The 20,664-nt window shown below is 39.8% G+C and overlaps 1 protein-coding gene across 1 annotated transcript in view; it reads right to left on the bottom strand.

The window, feature by feature from the left end:
- Window positions 1–889: 889 nt before the first annotated feature.
- The window catches only part of LOC111865371 (neuroendocrine convertase 2), a 209,500-nt gene continuing 189,725 nt past the window's right edge, over window positions 890–20,664 (bottom strand). Inside the window, exons 8-13 of the mRNA XM_023853339.2 lie at window positions 18,798–19,010; window positions 17,036–17,136; window positions 16,198–16,431; window positions 5,252–5,416; window positions 2,686–2,803; window positions 890–1,115 (exon numbers count right to left, since the gene is read on the bottom strand). Coding sequence (XP_023709107.1) covers window positions 954–1,115; window positions 2,686–2,803; window positions 5,252–5,416; window positions 16,198–16,431; window positions 17,036–17,136; window positions 18,798–19,010 — 993 coding nt within the window. The 3' untranslated portion in view covers window positions 890–953. The remainder of the gene's footprint in view (window positions 1,116–2,685; window positions 2,804–5,251; window positions 5,417–16,197; window positions 16,432–17,035; window positions 17,137–18,797; window positions 19,011–20,664) is intronic.

Consider the following 20,664-nt stretch of genomic DNA (forward strand, 5'->3'; position numbering starts at 1 on the left):
AATACTAGGCTAGAAACTGTCCTTAATAAAACTTCGACCGACCTATATTTCCTCCGAAAGGGCAATTAAAATATCTGGCAATACTGTACAAATATTCGCACCCACGAAATGTCACATAATTCCGTGATGATCACTGAAGCGAAAAAAGTTCTTAGTAAGATTCCGAATGAAACATAATTTTCGCGAGAAACAAAATTAAAATTAAATGTGATGTGGCAACACGGTGTGACGAACAGAGCAGTGAGAAGTCTGATAATGTGTAGCCAACATTACGTCATTCACTTGCAGCTCCATACTTTCTCGTTTTCCTTCTTCTAGAGGGCATCTGGATTTGTGAGAGAGCTTTTGGTCTTTTGAAATTATATCCAGGAGCATTTCCGCTTCAGCATTGAAAAAGGAATGAAATGATGGAAACTAAAGGCGAAAACAGCCATGCAGCGTTGCTACATATATGCAACTTTAATCGCGTTTCCCGCGACGATTGTGCTTCGGTTTAAAAAGGAATATTCTGTTTTCATTTCTTCCATGGAATTTCATGTTGGAGCCTGTAGCGTGTAACATCCTAGCACTCTGTACACACACAAACACACACACACATGGCCTATGCGAAGAATGGTATCAGTAGTAGTGACAAGTGAATAACACGGAGATGGAAAAATGCTTTTAAGCTTAGAGGTGCATCAACTACACTGTCCTTGTCAAGGAACACTTCTAGAATACTTATATATTTCTTTTGGTTCTGGGACTCTGTAGAACAATTCTACACAAAGAGGGGCTTGGATGGATGAAGATAAATTAATATAGGTATGACACTGAAATAGGGGAAGCGAAAAGGAGTAAACAATTCGGACGGAAGTCTATAAAGGAAAATGAAATAGAAAACGTAACGGAGTATAATATGAGGATGTATTAGCTTCGGGTGGGGAGATAAGAGGAAGAAATTAGATTAATTTTTAGAGCTTGTTGCGTTCTTCGTGAGCCTTCTTGACGATGGCCAGTTTGGAGTGTGGATCGGATACAGGCAGGCCACTGTACGGCGGATCTCGTGTCCCGTGCAACATGAGTGTCCACTCCTTAATGAATCCTGATTGAGGAGTCTGCGAATTGAAGCTTATCTGTAACGTGATAGAAACTGCATTAGGCTTTGTTTCAGTTACACCCCAGAATCCTTCATCTCTTTAACACTGTAGCGTGTAAAACCGTTGCTATGTAACGACCGCGACATTGGCGGATATACCAGGACCGTTTCTTGGTAACAGTTCAGTAAACACGTTCCAACAGCAGTGGATACACATGAAACAGAATAACGATATTTCCTACCTGGTCCGTGCTGATATGTTATAAGCAACAGACAAGGTTAGAGTTTACTTAGTTCTGTACGAGAGTTTGTGAAGAGAGGATTTGAACCAGGAGACAGAGGAATATCTATTGTTGGAACCGTTACCAGGAAACGACTAGTAACAGATTGAGAACATTAGGCTATGTGCTCTTAGTAAACTTTAAAGCGTGACACTTATCGGTAGCGCTGATATTACTTGTATTTACAACCTGTAAGTGGTCAATAAATACATCCTATCCAAAACCCCGTCTATAGTCACTCATACACTTGACAATATTCTTCGCACTTTCAAAGTGTTGTCTTCGGTAGAGGCAGGCAGAAGAACCGACATGGCGATCTGTCCAGATATCGAAGTCAGAGTCCTCTGAATGGAACTTTGAGATACTAAGAATTCTTGGATATTCTTTATTTTCTATTAATTTTTTCCTAGCTACGATCTCGTTACCGAGACAATGTACCGCCGATGGTAACGAATGTTTAACATATGTGGTTTATTTGGTGGAACGTGAATTAGCAGGGGAGAACGAAATATTCAGAGAAAAAATAATTCCTAACGCCAATTTTTCTATTACATATCCCACGTGACGTAATCTGGGATTGAAATCGGATCGCCCGATGATAATGTTGTAACGTGCATAGCTAGGTAACGGCGCGATAAATACCTCCTCGCGTAATCGTACTCAACAATACGGCGAATGTTTATAACTCATTGTTAGACAACAGTCAGCGCTCCAATGGATTAGCGAGGTAGCTGTCACGTTACTGACTTTCTATGAGGTCCGTGCCCAGCCTATATAGGGAGCAGAGAAACTGTTCTACAGGATTTTCGTCAGGAAGACGCCGTTCAAGGCAATTCAATAGTTGAAGTCTTTACTTTATGAGTTATCATTTTTCGTAGTTATGAAATGTTATAGTTTCAGAAAGATTGTGTTACCACTAATTGAAGTTACGACCTATAAGGTGCTAATAAATCCAAATATGCAAAATAGAAGTCGTCACCACCCTACAAGTGAAAATACTGTAACGTGTACCAGCATATTACAAATCACGAATATTTGGTGAACATGAAGCAAGAATATCCCTTTACAATATTTCGACTGACGAAAATTTTTATGCAAATACGATTACGGGAGCAGGCATACTGTGTTGTCACATAGCATTCAAGTTAAATGACGTTTACTCCGTATATTGTATATGGGTCGAAATATTGTCAAGGGATATTCTTTCCTTAAGATCCCTCAAGGAATCGCATGATGGATTCCTTAATCGAAAGTTTTTATTCAGCACGCTTTACAAGCAGTACTATGTACGAATTCCTGTGCGCATTTCACGGCGCCTGTACTGACCTCTAGCGACCAGGTTCCTTGTGGATATTCACCCCATGTATGTGTCGTCATGAAGGGCCATTTGGCGAACCCATCGCGGTGATCATCATCATTCACCCTCCTGCTCAGGATCATTGATCTGCGATGAAAAGGGGAGAAATTAGTTCTCTGAATGAGATGTGTACATCCACTGGGTCAGAGTGACACCGGCAATTTGCCTTACAAACAAAACAACATTTGCAGCAATAACGGCCTTACTATTCCCCCTATTTACTTCCTCTAAAGCTGCATTATATTTCTTTTCATTTCAGAGAAATTAATAGAGAAGGGAGGATAATATTAAAATTGATATAAAGAAATACGATATAAATGGGTGGATTCGATTAATATATTTCAGATTACGTTCGAGTGGTAGGCGCTTGTGAAAGAAACAACAAATACCGTATTTACGCATGTATAGGCCGCACATTTTTTGACAAAAATTTAAGAGGAAAACTGGGGTGCGGCTTATATTCGAAATATTCGAAATCGCACTTCATTTTAAAAAAATTATATTCATAATTAGTAATACAGGATGTTCTACTTCTGAAATAATATTCCAAGAAAATTATTTTTTCTATAATTTCTGTCTNGGGTTCGATTCCCGATGAGGTCATTGATTTTTTTCATGTTACCTAATTATTCCAGCCGCACTATAGCTCTGGAGTCGACTCAGCCTCTAACGCAAATGAGTACTAGGAATCTTCCTAGAGGTGAAGGGTGGCGGGCGGCTGAGGTTGACAACGTTACCTTCATCCGTGATTCGATTGCCTAGACAATGTGGAAGCCTCGACGTCTCACAACCCTATGGGCTCTATGGCCTGTTACAGGGATAGATTTACCTGTATTTTCTAAAAAAATTTTGGTAAATTAGATTTTAGAAAGAATTGCATTTTATTTTAAAGTTTTTGGAAAAATCAGATTGCATATAACACATACAAATAAACAATTACAAATTATTTATATCTGTTATTACATTGCGGATTCCATTTAGGATAATGTATAGCATTTAAATTTATTTGAATCACTGTTCATTTCTTACGAATATTGGATGATTCAATTATAATGTGGTTGAATATAATAATAGTTGCTTATACACTGATAATGTTGACAGAATTTGACAATTACTGAACAGCAGAAAGTCCCTGGTTTCAACTGCCTCGGTGAAAGAAGAAGAAAATGGAGGTCCGCAAGCCCATTACATCAGTCTGCCCTGCGACAAAGCTCTGTGAACAGGCATTGTTTTTAGAAGAAGGCTTTTTCAACTTCGTGTGTCTTTTGTCTGCAATGGATGGCAAAATCTAACAACGTGTCTGCATTAGGTTTGAGTGAAGTTCGGTATATCCGCTACCGAAACCCTTGAAATGCTTTTGCAGAAAATTATTTAAGCAGGACACCGGTTTTTGAATGGTATTCACATTTCAAGGCCAATCTAGTGTCAGTGACCAAGAACCAGCGAAATGACAAAATGTTGAAAAATTCGATCTGATCCACGAGGATCGTCGCCGAACACTCCTGGAGCTCGCAGACACCGCTGGGATCAGTTATAGTGTTTGCCAGAAGATCTTAACAGAAAGTCTGAACTTTCGCCTACCTGCGCCTTCATTACCACAACATGGCCGCCCACACGTCCCTGAAAACCGCAGAATCTGTGACTAACAACAACATGGTTAACATTCCCCGTCCTTTCTCACTGGACTTAATCCATTGTGATTCCGTTTTGTTTCCCAGATTGAAAATGAAACTGAAGTGGCGACGTTTTGAAATAGTGTCTGACATCCGAACAGAACCTCAAGCGGCACTCGACAGCTTTAAGAAAAATGACTTCCACGGGGCTTTTGAAGCTTGGAAAAATCGATGGGATCTCTATATACGTTCCAAAGGAGACTATTTTGAAGGAGATGGCAGCCAAAACTGAGTAAGTTAAGCCAGCACCTATTTTTTTATCTAGTCCGGGAACTTTCCGATAGATATTTGTACATTTTTCGAAGGAGGAAAAGACGACTTTGAAAAAACGAAATGTGTAAGTACGAAAAAATGTAAGATTCCTGTCTTCTTGGACGTGAAGCTGCGTGATTTTGTTGGAAGATATCGAAGTACCGGAAGAACCTGTTCCTTCACATCCAAGAGTGAATCATTCTTTTCTCCCTGAAGGTGGAGGCAGTAGGTTCCTTCGAATCTCTTATACCTTTCTATGAGTATTAACGTATACATCGTCAGATCTCAGTAGACAAACTTCACATTCATCGCTATGAGAACCTCAGACCTCAAGGAATATACAGTTATTGTGATTCTGGACGTTATCCAACGTCTTGTTTTTATTTAAAACATAAAATATTTCGGAGATATGGAGTAGCTTTATCTACTAAGTCCAATTTAATAGATTCCACCTGAAGAAGGAGACAGAATCTAGACTGCGAAATATTGTGTGTTTTAAATAAAGAACAGGGCAATCATAACGTCCAGAAACACAATATCAAGTCATCACAACAATTAGATCTAGGAATATAACTGAATACACCCGCCCCACACACACACGAAAACTGACCTGGTCCCCATGGGGGACGTCAGGAAGAGTTCGACGTCCCCTCGACGTGTGGCGTTTAGGGTGATGACAGCCTGCACATGCTCCAGGTAGCTAACCTGGGTCTCGGTTCCTTGACACGCGTTAGTGTTGATCTTCAGCAGTACCGACCGGCTGGAAGGAATTTCCCTGTGGGCACAAATAGAATTGCAAACATTTAAACTCTTCATGCAGATCATAAACGAACGTAGGCAGATCTGCACGACGGATGGCTGGAACGTGATGCAAGAAAGAGGCAGGAAGAAAGAGCAGAGTAGCAGATTAAGAAGGAATATCAAGGGAAACGTGTGAGTAAATTATATCTAAATTATGAGTTTACGTTTCGCAGAAAATAATATTTTACAATTTGAAACTGCTGCCTAATGAATAGATTCATATTTTAGTGTCCGTGTCAAGTATTAATAGAATGGTCAAATCAAAGAAGATGAGATGGGCAGTACATACAGTACGCATGGGACGGAACACAAAAGTATACAGGTTTTTAATAATCCTTAAAGAAAGAAATTATTAGGGAGATATACTATTTTTAGATGGGGGGATTATATTGAAATGTATAAACATAAATGTGATGGGAGGGTGTGGATTTGATTAATCGGACCAAGGATAAGAAACAGTGACGTGCTCTTGTGAACATGGTAATTGAGTATGTAATGAAGGGATTTCTTAATTATATGGCCACCATTGCCTTCTTAATAAAGATTCGACTCCATGGAATTAATTATTTAAAAAAGACAAAGTAATTTCTGTGCTTAATTAATTAAGCTGTGAAGGCTTATCGAGCAGTAGAGATATAGCTCCATGATTCTTAACCTGGGCACTAGTTGGAAGTGAGTGGTCAGCTTCATGCACCTGTCGCTTCATCCCAAGAGCAAGAGTTCTGGGTACTCATTGGATAGGAGCCGATTTGGAAGGGGTGGAGAAGAGAAATATCTTACCCCTGCCGAAACTCGAAGCCGGACCATTCAGCCCTTAGCCCGTCAATATACAGAATAAACTACTCCGGCTCTGTTAATTGTTTGAAACTTACTGTAAATTGATTTTTTAACCCAATGTCGGAAATTTAATTTATCTGATAGGCAAGTATACCAAGTCTTATTGGCTTATATATACTGCATCTGTCTCTCTGGACTATGTGACGTCATAGAAATCAGCTTCAGACGGAAGCGTCGAAAGGAAAATGAAACGTGTTCCACATACAGGAAGTGGCGCTAGGTGTAGAGAAGCGACAGGTGTAGACGGATGGCTCTTCACGCCATCACGCTGAGATGTACAGCTCACCGGGGAGATAAAAGGACAGAAGTTTCTCTCACTACCAGACTGCAACAACTATCATGTCAAAACTCATTCTGTTCGCTGTCTTCTTTGCGCAAAAGACTCAAAAGAATGGGGGATACATCAAGAAATCGATGCAACAGGAATCCCGAAAGCCGAACAGATGAAAGTCTAGGAGCCCTCGAAGTGTTTCTTGAGAACAGACGGGCAAAGATAATGGCTCCGATACTGATTCTGCGCTTACGGGTTGCACTGTATGAATGTGGAGAGTGCTGTCGGTGTTTCGGCGGTACATACTCCCTCTATCCACAATGATTTTGAGCCTGGAGTTGGCGGCAGCGCGACCGAAACTTCTGCAATACAACTCACAAACACAGTCTAAAGACTAAAGAATAGAATGAATACCAGAGGAGATCCTGGGTGGGAAACTAAAATCATTACAGATGATTTTCATGATTCTGCATTGATCGGGTCAATATGTTTTAAGTTTGCCAAAGAAAAGAACATTTTCAGAGAATTGTTAAAATAAAAAAAGTTCCTCGTTTTTGATTATCGAATTGTGTCTCAGCTAATTTTGAACCGATACAAATGGATATATGCAGACTACTAGAATTTAAAATTTAAATTATACATAATTTCCTAAATGCTAGTTCTTCGTTCTTTTACATCCAGTATTTATTGCCCATATAGGAGGTCTGACGGACCGACTCTGTGATCTAGTGGTCAGCGTTCCTGGCTGTAGATCCAGAGGTACGGGTTCGATTCCCGGCGCTACCAGATTTTCTGAGAAGTATTGGGTCTGAAACGGGGTCCACTCATCCTCGTGATGATCACTGAGGAGCTATTTCAAGGAAATAGCAGCTCCGGTGTAGAAAACCTAAATTAACGGCCTTGGGATTCGTTGCGATGACCACGCAACAACCTCTATCCGCAAAAGTTGGCACTAAACTTCGTCGACAAGCGGCAGTCGCTCGGTCGGTATAGTTCGCTTGCGGACTAAAATCACGAAGTTTGTATACGAGGTCTGACAATAAAGTTCGCGAACTCGTCAGCGTGTGCTTGCAGTGGAAGCAGTCGACAGAAACTTCAGTATGGTTTGATGACGCTGGCTTATCAGCATTTCACAGCTGTGCTGTTGTTGATCTATGACGTCTATTTGTGTCCGAATGCGTTTTGGTGTGCCGTTTCTTATTGCTAATACAAACCTCTTTTCTTTTTCCTTTTCCTCTGTGGCTCTAAAGCCCTTTTGACCTTGGTCAATTTCTCAGTTTCTTAATCCTATAAACAGTTGATAGTACAACTTTGACGGGGGAAAAGCCCTTCACAAGGCCGCTACCTACACGGAGAACAACATTAAGAGAGAATAAACGCACCCAGACATCCACGTCTCAAATGTGATTCGAACCCACGATCCCAGTGTTCGAGCGGGCGAAGAAGGTTCATGCCTCAGATAGCGTGGCCACTACGATCGGCAAATACAAACACTTTACTCCGACCAAAATGTAAAGCATGAAATATTTTTGTCGTACAAACACTGGGATCATGGGTTAGAAGTTTACTCTAGTCATGAATGTCTGTCTGCGTTTATTCTGTGTTTGTGTCGTCCTGCATGTAGGTAGCGGCCTTGCGACAGACTGATCCCCATCCAAGGAACCCTACCGACTGTCTACAAGATTCATAAATTCATAATTAAATCTAAATGAAAATAGAGCCTATTCAAATAATGAAGAATATAAAGGCAATCTATTATTGTGATTTGATTACGGTAAGAACATTAAAAGCGCAGTAAATGATACATCCATGTATTTTTTTTACATTTACACAATATTCTTTGCAGTTCAAATTAAAATCTGTCACCTTGTTATATATCATACGTCACCAGCGTAGCGCATTTCGTCAGTAATAGCTAATTTCGTACATGTTATCGTTAAAAATTAAATTTATTTCGTTGTTCTATTAACCTCTGAAGAAGGACTGCAATCAACGAAATCAGTTTTCAAAATACGCTGCAAGCTCTCGGGAGCACATTTGTTATGTCAATTAATTTAGATTCCTTTAGCAGATTTAAGCAACATTTCATTAGAATTACTTGTTGCGAATGACTGATCGTTGATTAGACATACATATAGATATGTCTTAAGAAAATGGGGATTTGAGAGATGAATATAAATTCTCATAGAGCAGACTTACCTAATACAATTCATTAATTTGTTGTTTGTTTACATTGTAAGCTATAGGTTGGGTCAGAGAAGTAGGACGATGCTTTTAAGTTATTGAATTACAATACAGAATGCGAGTGGGGGTAAATGGAGGTCAGTAAACAGGCACAGTTATGTCACAGTTCCTATCAAATTATAAATGTATAGTTCGGAATAGTAGGAACAAAATCCGGCTGGGTGCATTTGTTAATTTGTAGTTCCTAATGTACGTATTTCTCATGCACAATATTTGAAGTAACTTCCAAAATTATCTCTCCTCGATACATATTTACAGTAAATCCTCGATAATCTGGTTACAGTTAATCCGGACGTCGGATAATTCGGATTCAAATATGATAAATGAAAAGTGCTGTTCACAGTTAAGTACTCTGAAAACGCGTGACATTTGGAAGGCAGATAAGTCATTTTTCTTTTCTGAAACAAATTGACGGTTTGTTCACACCTGTATTATTACGTTCAAAAACAAGTGTAACTTCTTAGACTTCTATCGATAAACAAATGTATTGTCTTTTTATAGTTTTTAAATAAAGGCTATACGAGGATATTTTGTTATTTACTTTTATGAGCACTATCCCTTTATACACGTATCTGCTTTACTAACGTGAAGAACGCATATAAAAGCTAAGAGAAGACAACTAGAGCCCAAAACCAGAAATATGAATTGGCTAATCAGCAAAACTCACAGTTATCACTTGAAAACAAAATAATCATATACAAAACAATAATCAAACCAGTCTGGACCTACGGGACAGAGTTATGGGGATACAGCAAACTTTCCAACACAAAAATTCTTCAAACGTTCCAATCCAAAACGCTAAGAAAACTAGTTAATGCTCCCTGGTATGTATCAAACGCTACCTTACACAATGATCTAAGCATACCATATGTAAAAGAAGTCATCAGAGCATACGCGGAAAAACACAAAAACCGGACCACTCAAAACAACAACCAACTAATAAGAAACCTCTTCAACCAACCAGCAATAGAAAGAAGACTAAATAGAATGTGGCCAGAGGATCTCATTTGATAAGCACCAGAGAATCATCGGAGGATGATACCTGCTTCAATATTACACACACCCATCCTTTTTACTAATTACTCTATTTATGTATATTGAGTAAATTGTAAAGTAAAATAAGCAAAAGAAATCTCTTTGAGTTTTTTCGCCTTTTAGAGCTAGTTAGTTAGTTATTGGAGAGGGTGGGTTTCCCCATGCACTTAGACCTGTATTGGTCCATTGTGCTTCCCTCTATGATTTCTACCAGTCTCTATATCCTACCGGTACTGGTGCTTATCATCAGTCCCGCCCAGCCAGCGAGACCGGCTCTACTAGCTGAGAGGTATCTATAATGCTTCCCCCATCTACAAGAGGTATTAGAGACTNGTAAGGATTCTCTTATAAACAAGCATTATTTTATGAAAATGAGGACAGTTGACGATAGAGGGACTACCGATGGCAGGTTCACCTACCGTTGAAATTCTTACTACTTGCAAACATGGTGTTCTTTTCTCTGTTGGAGCACTATATTATAATCTTAAATAGTATTATAGAGAATATATTTTGTTTCTAATTAATAATTAATAAATCATATCATTAAATAGTAAATTATACAACTTTTTATAAACTTTAATTATCGTTAAATTTTACATACCTATTTTAATGCAATACATGTTTTAATACCGTACATAAGATGAAATAAATTTGTTACCTGATTTTTTCGTAGAGCTCTGTGTCTCGTCTCTCGGCATATTTACAATTTTGAATAATGAAAGATATATTGACAGCAATATATTTTCATGTTTTTAATGGATGATTGAGCCCACAATCCCCGCCCTCCAGCACACAAACAAGAATAAATTTTCAAATCATATGCGGCCTACGAGTGCGGATTTTATTTATTTCCATCCCGATAATTTACTAAGGTAAATACTCCTATGTTTAATTATGGATTATTAGCATTTAATGAGAACTGATTTGTCCCAATATTTATTATAACCGTTAACCTTTTTTTGGCAGTAATTAATCTTTCAACTTTTATAGAGCAGTAATACATATATATACCATCTGCTATAATATTAAATAATACGATATTTTACATACAAATTTTGCCTGTGCAGTTCATTTGCAGCCACATAATACCGTTTCTGATATTTCTCTGTTGGTCCAAACTAAGCAGAAGCTTCCCCCCCTCCTCCCCCTCTGGGTTTAGCGACCCGAAACCAATGTTGTGTTTGGTTATTCATTCATCTTAATCAGTTCGATCCCGAACATGGTGGTAGCCTGTACCTCTGAAACACCAGGAAAACTGCTCACATCCAAAATATTCTATCCATGGCTCTACAGCCCTTTGTTGGACATTGGCTGCATTTTCAATTTCTTGATCTTTTACACACTTAGTGGGACTCCATTAACGGGGGATGAGTCTGTTGTAAAGCCGCTATATACACACAGAAGAAACGCACACAGACATCCGTGCCTCAAGTGGGATTCGAACCCACAATCCCAATATTTGAGCAGGCGAGACAGTTCGTGCCTTAGACAGCACGACATCTGTGATCGGCATATCCAAAAGTATGCAATGATCAAATGCAGACTCTACATTAATTCTGAATTCGTGTTTACTAAAGTCTATCTCGCCGGTCACGGTAGCCGAGGGTTCTAAGGCATGTACTGTCTTCGCTTGCTTGGAAACCGGGATCGTGGGTTCGAATCCCACTCAGGGCATGGATGTTTGGTTTGTGTGTGAGCGTTTTTCTGTGTTTGAGTACAGGTAGAGGCCTTGCGACGAGCTGATCACCCTCCCAAGGAGTCCTACCGTATGTCTAAGATCTAGTAAACCGAAGAGGAACGGAGAGTTTCATGGATGTAGGCCTAGGCCCAAATGAGGGCTGTAGCGCCAATGGAAAAAGAAAAAAAAGTCTATTTTCCCTATGACTTTTCATGTAAAACTCACATTATATTCTGATCTCATATACACGTATGACTTTTTACGGCCCTAGTCAAATGAGTCATACATGTATTTTTACCATCTTTTTTTTTTCAAAATTATCTTGATAATTGCAAGTTTCTGGCTAAAACTGACGTAATATAATTCCCTTCACTGCTTATCTGTGTGACATATTTTTTTAAAATGATAAAAGACAATGTGAACAAACGTATCACAAAAGAAATGAAAACAGAACATCCATTATAATGCTGAGAGAAATTAGTAGAGTCCTGTTTGTTAGACGTGAGCTCTGTTAATTGGATCGCAGTTGTCTGTGCAAATCCACTAACGGAGAGGGGAGATTAAGAACTCTTAAGAGCCAGTCACGTAGGAACTCAGTCGAAACTCCTACGTGACTGATCCTTAAGTGCTTTGATTGCAATGTATCAGCGTTATATGCAAGACAAGGAACTCACATGAGCAAAACTTTGCAATCTACAAGGAGTGCATCCTGTTGTGTAGATATATTGGTTCTTACCGTCGTCACAGCACATATGCCAAATAATTTTCTAGCACTTTTATCGTGTTAAATTTTACGTTTTTTGGATTAAAAACACAATTTCTTTATATGTTTCGGCTTTTCATAAGAGCATCATCAGGCAGTACAATGACCTGTGGCATAAACGAGACAATATCCCGGCAAGAGCCTAGAGGAACTGAGGAAACACAAGGAAACTTCAGTCAGGATAGCCAGTGTTTCAGCAGAGATTCGATATCAGCACCTCATCAATACAGGTATAGAGCTTAACCGCTAATGCAGAGTTCTCAGTATAAGATAATTTGTAACTTGCATGTGCAGGATAACGCCGATCAGGCTGGCCCCGGGTTTTAAGACATGAACTGTTTTCGCTCTCTCGAAAGCTGAGATTGTGGGTTCGAATCCCACTCGAGGCATGGATGTCTGTGTGCGTTTATTTTATGTTTGTGTTGTTCTGTGTTTAGGTAGCAACCTTGCGACAGACTGATTCCCCCGTTCAACCAGTCCTACCGACTGTGTATAGGATTAAGACATCGAAAAAGCCGCCAAGGTCCAATAAAGGACTCTAGATACATAAATAGATAGTTGTGCAGGATAACAAGACTAATTACCTCGGAATGAAGCACGCGGAGTATCTGAATATTTTCATGTAAATGAAAATAGATATATTGAAAGTTACCGTCGTTTCAGAATATCATAAACATTTATATAAGAGCTCTAGAATGTAAATATAGCCAGTTGAAACTGTATATAATTAAATTCAATAGTGTAATTCTGTCTGGGTGTAATTAGGATCGTGTAACATACATTTTTTCAAAGCAGAATGTTTACTGGTGTACTTTGTAAAGTGGATTATATTAATTAGGAATACAATAACTTTTCGAAGTAACACAAGTAAACAATAATCACAGATGAAGAACACAGGAGTTTAATGGGAAAATTTAATGTCACTATGCAATTTGGTTGAAATGTAGTGCGCGAATAATCGACGTATAAAATAGATATATCAAGTAGTCAGCTGTCAGTTCAACATATTTTATAGAACGACTATTTGTCTCATTAAGAAATGAACTTCTAACCTTATGCACAAGTTCAGCCATTCACTGAACAGCATTGTACATGGTAGCGCATGAAATGAGCCAGTGTTTGATTTAGTATTAATTATTCAACCATGCAATGAATGATGGATGTTCTGTAACATGGTAACATTTAGAGTAGATTATGCAGATTAGTTCTTACTCTTACCGAATGCGCTAGTGTAGCGCTGTTCCTGGCATTCGCCAGTTTACATAAGATGGTTGTAAATTAGATGATATCAGACGGTGCAGAAACTGGTTAATGCTGAATGGCTTGAGGAACTGGGGTTCAATACCCGGCATGAGTAAGAGATTCTTCTCTTCTCCCCAGCGTCTAGACCGCCTCTGGGAAACAGCCAGCTCATATGAAGGGACATGGGGTCTCTTTTCATGGGGCAAAGCAACAGGGACATGAAGCTGAATTCTTCATCTCTACCTAGTATTAAGTTCAAGAATGTGTGGAGCTATACATCCACTCCCCATAAGTCTTCAGGGCGTGGTGAATAATTAGTCAAACGCAGGGAAACCTTACATTTTGTTACCTTACCAATCTTGCAGCGTTTCCTTCTATTTATGTCATCTTGATTTCAAATGGGCCAGCGAACACTAGCGCCGTGATGGAGCGATGACTTCTCCGACACATTTGTATAACATGAAGCCTAAACAAGCCACTAAGGCGCCTTCGATTATGACGCTCTACAAGGGAATCAAATTTTCTGCCAAGACTACGGTATCCTAGGTTATGACTACGTGTAGCTTAATAGATTAAGCACCGTTCGTCATGGTCTGTAGGTCAGAGCTCATATTTCTTATTTACGTGGTCCCGGCTTTGAATCTCATTCCACAGAAAGCCTATCCTGAGTAATATTATATAGTTTTCCTTCAGTTTCTGCTGGAATTGCTAGAAATTACTTCAAATTAGGCTACGACCGTCTCCTTACAAGTCCCTTTCGTTCATTATTCATGAATTATCCTATTATCCGACGCTATATAACCTAAGGTACTGACTGCGTCAAACCACGAAGTAAGAAGAGAGGAGCCGACGTCTCGGAGGAACAATCTCCAGCTTCTGCGTAGAAGGATGATACTCTGAAGATGGAGAGAGTTGATTCTTCCGAAACGTCTGTTACGTTTCTATCAAACTGCATGGCATTATACCTTATACGACTAGAGAGCATAAAGGACCTGCGCGGTACACATTGCTAATTGTTCTGGTTAAAAGTCACTTAGGACATGTTGGAACACGGATATTTCTGAAGGCGCTTCAGCTGAAAAAGTAGCGCAATTTCCTGCTAGATAATGTTTGGGGCTGTTTAGTGTTAGTTGGAAAGCGTAAGGTAACCCCGGCCATTTTTGGGCAATTTAAATCAATTCCAGCGTCACTAGCAGTATGCGAACTGAATTTAGAATACAAGAAATGGAAGCCCCGAATGGCCGATCACAGTGGTAATGCCGTATAAGACACAAAATATCTTCGACCCTTCCAGCACTTGGGTCATTGTCTTGAATCCCACTCGAGACATGGATATTTGTCTATGTTATCCTGTGTTCACACCACCCTACCAAAGGGCTGATTCCCCGTCAAAGGTGTCCTTTCTACAGTCTCTACGGTTTCTACTTTCAGATTAACACCGAATGGGATAAGTCCAATGGGTGTAATCCCTAAAGGAGGAGCTGCATAGGATAACTTCACGGAGCGCAGCCCTCGTTATAAAGCTGATAGTTAATAATTCAGTCAGGAAATTTTCTCTTTTATATAGATCCTGAAAGTTTATTGACGCCTTTATAAATGGTAGAAACAGCATCATGCCTTGTGGTAGATGGATCTAATCAACAGTATAAAATCTATTTATTTAAGATCAAATTAAACAATTTATTTGTATCTGTATAGAAAAGAATCATGAGTTTTCCTTCGTATATCAGCAACGATCCCCTTAGTTTCATTACTCCATTGTTACCATTTTACCGTTTTTGTCACGATCTCTTGTCTCCTTAAAGAGAAACAGTGGGCAAGAGTTTGGCTTCGATACGAATCAATATGAGTAACAACAAAAGCTGATATTATGGGAATTCTCTTTTGCAGATGAGCATATTCTTTCTTTACCATTTTTCTACGACGACGCAGATCGTTGTATGCATTAAACCGCTTATGGACTTTTATTGTAAGGTAGCAGATTGGGCCGAAAGAAACACTGAGATACAAAGACAGAGTTTGGCGATCACCAGAGAAACAGGAGAGAAGAAAAGTAGGAGATTAGGTGCTCGTAGCAACCACTGGACAGACAGGACAAAAAGTAAACGGACCGACAGAAAATCGCTTTTGGTAGTTTCCAGAAAGACAGAATGAAAAGAAATGGAGGTGCATAGATCTTTTCTAGAAACAAACAAATAGCTAGGACGGAATGAAAAAGAGAGAAAGAACTAATATGTCCTAGCAACTAACATATATAATAAGTGGAAAGAAAATGCTGATGGCGAAATATCGCTCATTATCCGGGCAAGTGAATACACACACATACATATTTATTTATTACTAGCTCTACAATCCTCTGATTTTCAGTTTCATGATTATTTTACAGACGGTAGAACGCCTTGGACGAATGATCAGTCCGTCGCAAGGCCTCTACATAAACACAGGATATCATAAAAACAGAATAAACACATATACATACCAAATATCCATGCTTTGTGTGGGATTTGAACCCACGATCCCGGCTTCCGAGCGAAAGAAAAGAGTACACGCCTTAGACGGCTCGGCTACCGTGACCGGAGAAGAGGGTATACAGGGGAGTACTAAAGATGGAAAGAGAAGGGACTGATCCTTATACAGTATCGCTTCTCTTGGTCTGGTTCATGCAAGAGAGAGGTCTGCACTTACTGAGTTTCGGAAACTGTTCCTCCTTCGCAGTGGTACCTGGCAGGAACCGTCTTCCACTGTTTGGCGAGGGCTACCATAGCACCAGCGTCCAAGACTCCAAACCCAAACAGGTGATTGAATTCTAGCCCGACGCCATTCATGGTCCAGTGGAAACGACCTTTAGCGTCGAACAAAGAGTTCCGTTTTGATGTGAGTACTGTCAAATGCTGGATGTCCCTCCACGTGAGCTGAGGGCTAGAAGCAGACACATTGCTTTAGTAGTGTAGCACTCGTCGAGAATCCAATGCGAAATCTCTATAATGTTTTGTATACATTTTTGTAATATTAACTTCCCCTTCTTTGACCCGTATTTCTTTCCTGTCTTACATCGACTGATGCGTCGAAGCCGAAGTTTAAAGCTATCTCTCATCAGTAGCACTCACATGTAATCAATCTTAAATCTTCTTCTTTACGAAGTGTATTACACTTCACATATCCATATTATATTTTGTGAATACTCACAAAATAAACACGATACACTAAAACAAAAAAGGTTTGATTTTCCGTAACGTAATACGTAACTTGCCTTCATGCAACATATTCCATAATTTGTTTCTATGATAACCTGAAACTGCATGATAACAAATCACATGCCCATGAATTTCTTTATATCTCGAGAGATGAAGAATGTAGTTAGTACTTTCACAGCTAGAACGAATTAATAGAATCGAAGGAAATAATCCTACGCTATCACTGTATTTTACGAAAACTAGAGAAGTGATATCGCTTACTTTGCTCTAAGATATAATTCTAGTTTGTCAATATTTTGTACCAATATTTGAGAAGTTGTGTCACTTACTTTGCTTCCAGAGCCAGTGCGAATACTCCAGCTGCCTCGGGTGCAGCGGCGCTCGTTCCGGAATGCGTCGTCGTACATTTTCCATACAGATCCGTCGTTGCCTGCAGAAGAAGTAAATTTCATTGATGGTAATGTAGGTATTCACAGTCTCCGAAACGTCGGACTTTTATTGCGTGTTGACACATCTCCTCTCTGAGGACATAGCAGAAGAAACTTCTGAAAAGTAAGTTCCTACTCCATGTCGACTGCTGACTACTTATTATGGGGACTGAAAATATATTCGAAACGTCGGAATTTTACTCCATGCTAAGGTGTCTGATTAAGTTAATGATGACGTAGGTAGAGAGAGTATCCGTATTATCGATAATTAATGAAAATGATGATAGTGAGGTCAGAATTTGTTTCCGAAACGTCGGATTTTTACTCCTCTTAGCCCGATGATTAGTAATGGAAAGTACAGAAGCAATATTACATGGCGTGAATGCTTACTGTATCTGTACACAGCTTGTCGATGAATTTGTGTTTAAATGCAGTAATCGAAACGTCGGAAATTTACTCTGTGACTACGTGACTGATTGCCCCATAAGACTTCAATGCTAAGTCGCAACTCAGATGTATGAAGCACAAAGTGCAGTCTTATAACTCTTTCGGTTATGCGATAAATTCTCTCGGCAAAGCACAGTGTCATATTTTCAGTTTTAAGGCAAGGGTTTCAAATCTAACCAAGCGCTTGGCTAGTTACAGAACGGGTGAGCAGAAGTTGTCAAGGTTCAGTTAAATAACAACTTTTCACTGATCGTTTTCTCCTTCAACATGTTGGAAGGTGAATATTGTAACATGACGGGTGAAAAGCGGGATAGCAGACCCAAAAAAGGAAACCATTGCTAGGCAACGACACGGTAAACATGTTTCTGCGGTTACAAATAACCACACAAGGACAGGGGGTATTGTTGGAAGCAGTGTTTCATATACGGTCCGTGTCGAAGCTAAATAATGAGAACTAAGTGGAGTTCTAAATCAGTCGAGAATGAGAGTTCCTCTCATGGATTAAATATTGGAGTCGCCAGCCAGCGAGGGCAGGAACCTCTGAACACAAGCTGAAGAATATATTGTTTGGCACCGTAATCTAGCAACGGCTACTGAACACGAGCTATGAAGAATTAGCGTGTGATATAGTAACATTTAAAGTGGGTAGGTTACCAGTAGCGTTATAATTACTTGTAGTTACGAGTTGTATAAACCCAATAAGTCCAATTACTGATCCAAATCCCGCGTCTAGTCACTAAAACGTGAAAATATACATGGACAACATAAGGTTATCTTCCGGCCGCGCTGTAGCTCAAGCGGTTAGTCGCTGGCTTCCCACCGCGGCTGCCCGGGTTCGATCCCGGGTCTGGTCAAGTGGGATTTGTGGTGAACAAAGTGGCGCTGGGGCGGGTTTTCTCCGAATATTTCGATTTCCCCTGCCAATTTTCATTCCACCAAATTCTGCATTATCATAATCACCCGGGGCAGGTATGATAAGCCAATCAGTGGCTGCCGTGCCGAGTGAACCCAGCTGGACTCCACCCACTACTAAGCGAATTAAAAAAACGGTTTTGCCACACAGACCATGATGATGGCATCAAGGAAATCCATGAAAAGTTATTAACTCAGTATTTAAAAGAATGATCGCCCAAGAAGAATTTAGTATATTTATTCGTCGTGAATGATTAAAGTGTTACATAATGAAAATAGGTTTCAAAATTTTAAACGAACTTACCACACCGGTGTTGGGGTCTTTAGCTCCATTGCTGAAGGTAGAGGCCAGGGTAGAGGAACAGCTTTCGTCATAATGTGCGTTCTGACCATCATTAATGGCGCTGTTAATGGAGATGGTCCACATGCTTGCAGCGTATCCGTCGCAGTTACAATCATCATCTTCACCACCATCACCACTGGCCCAGACGTAGATGTTCCCCAGACCGTTACGGCCCTGAACAAAACAGTTTCGCTTCTGTAAGAGATCTCGTGGGTTGTGATATCTTTCAGTCTTATACGTGATAACATACGTGACGGCAGAATGCGCTGCTTCCATCTACAGGATTCAACAAAACTGTAAGTAACATCGGATACGCAGAGACAGATTATACAAAAATATATACCTTAAAGTGACAGGAGGTTGTAGAAAACTGTATAATGAGGAGCCTCATAACTTGTATTCTTCTCCAATTATAATTAGAATGATCAAATCAAGGAGGATGAGGTGGGCAGGGCATGTAGCACGAATAGGGGAGATGAGGAATGCGTATGGGATATTGGTGGGAAAGCCAGAAGGAAAGATACCACTGGGAAGACCAAGGCGTAGGTGGGTGGACGGTATTAGAATGGATCTTAGAGAGATAGGACAGGATGGTATGGATTGGATTGATCTGGCTCAGGATAGGGACCAGTGGAGGGCTTTTGTGAACACGGTAATGAACCTTCGGGTTCCATAAAATGCTGGGAAATTCTTGAGTAGCTGTAGAAATGGCGGGTCCTCCAGAAGAGCTCAGCTCCATGAATAAGTAAATAATATACCTTAAAATAAGCCAAACACATGTATGCCAACAATGCGATATAACCTACAAAGAGTCCGAGGCAATTACATAAGAAGAGTAGAACAACATTACAGTGAGCAGCAGCACAGCAACCTATACACCTGATGATGGCCGATTAGGACGAAACATGTAGTGATATTAACGAGAGAATATTAAACCATGTAACACAGAGACGGCAAAAAGTAGAACGCAAAGTCACATATACACCTACATGACTACATGGCGTCGCGACTGGAAGTTGACTTTGAAAATGAAGTCTTCTAACAGAAAAGTTAATATACATGTAGAAGACTACACGGTGAAAATCCTGAATTGAATCTGAAGATGGAAGCTACATGTTCCTCCGAGACAATGGTAATTATTTGCAAAACTACATAGTGTCACAACTAACAATCTGAAGTGCTCGGTTTCGTTACCTTACACCTGTTTATGTGATAGTTATTTTCAGTAAGGGCATAATTCACGAGATATTTAGTCATTAATTATGGATCAGTAATAAAAAATGAAAGGTCCTATCACAAAATGCTGTTCCCCTTACTGCAAGGCATTTAGATATAAAACAAGGGCAATGTTTGATAACTGAATTAACTCAATGGAACGGAGTCCTTTTAGACGTTTATTCTTGCTCATCTAGTTAAGAAATTCCAGGCATTTTATTAGACCCGAAGATTTATTACGGTGTTCATGACAGCCCGCTACTGGTCCCTATCCTGTGCCAGATAAATCTAGTCGACACTCTCCAATCCTATTTATCTAACATCCATATTAATATTATCCTCTCATCCACGCCTATCTTTTCGATATGGTCTCTTTCTCCCATATTTTCCTATGAAAGACTTGCATGAATTTGTCTTAGACATGTACTCCATGATCTGTCCATCTCATTCTCCTTGATTTAATAACCATAATTATATCTGATCTCGCCCATAGCAGTGGCCGCGCCGTCTGAAGCATGAACTCTCTTTGCCCGCTCGAAACCTGGGATCGTGGGTTCGAATCCCACTCGAGGCATGGGTGTTCGTGTGCTTTTATTCTGTGTTTGTATTGTTC

Source organism: Cryptotermes secundus, unplaced genomic scaffold (genome assembly GCF_002891405.2).
Source record: "Cryptotermes secundus unplaced genomic scaffold, Csec_1.0 scaffold114, whole genome shotgun sequence".
Lineage (NCBI taxonomy): Eukaryota > Metazoa > Arthropoda > Insecta > Blattodea > Kalotermitidae > Cryptotermes > Cryptotermes secundus.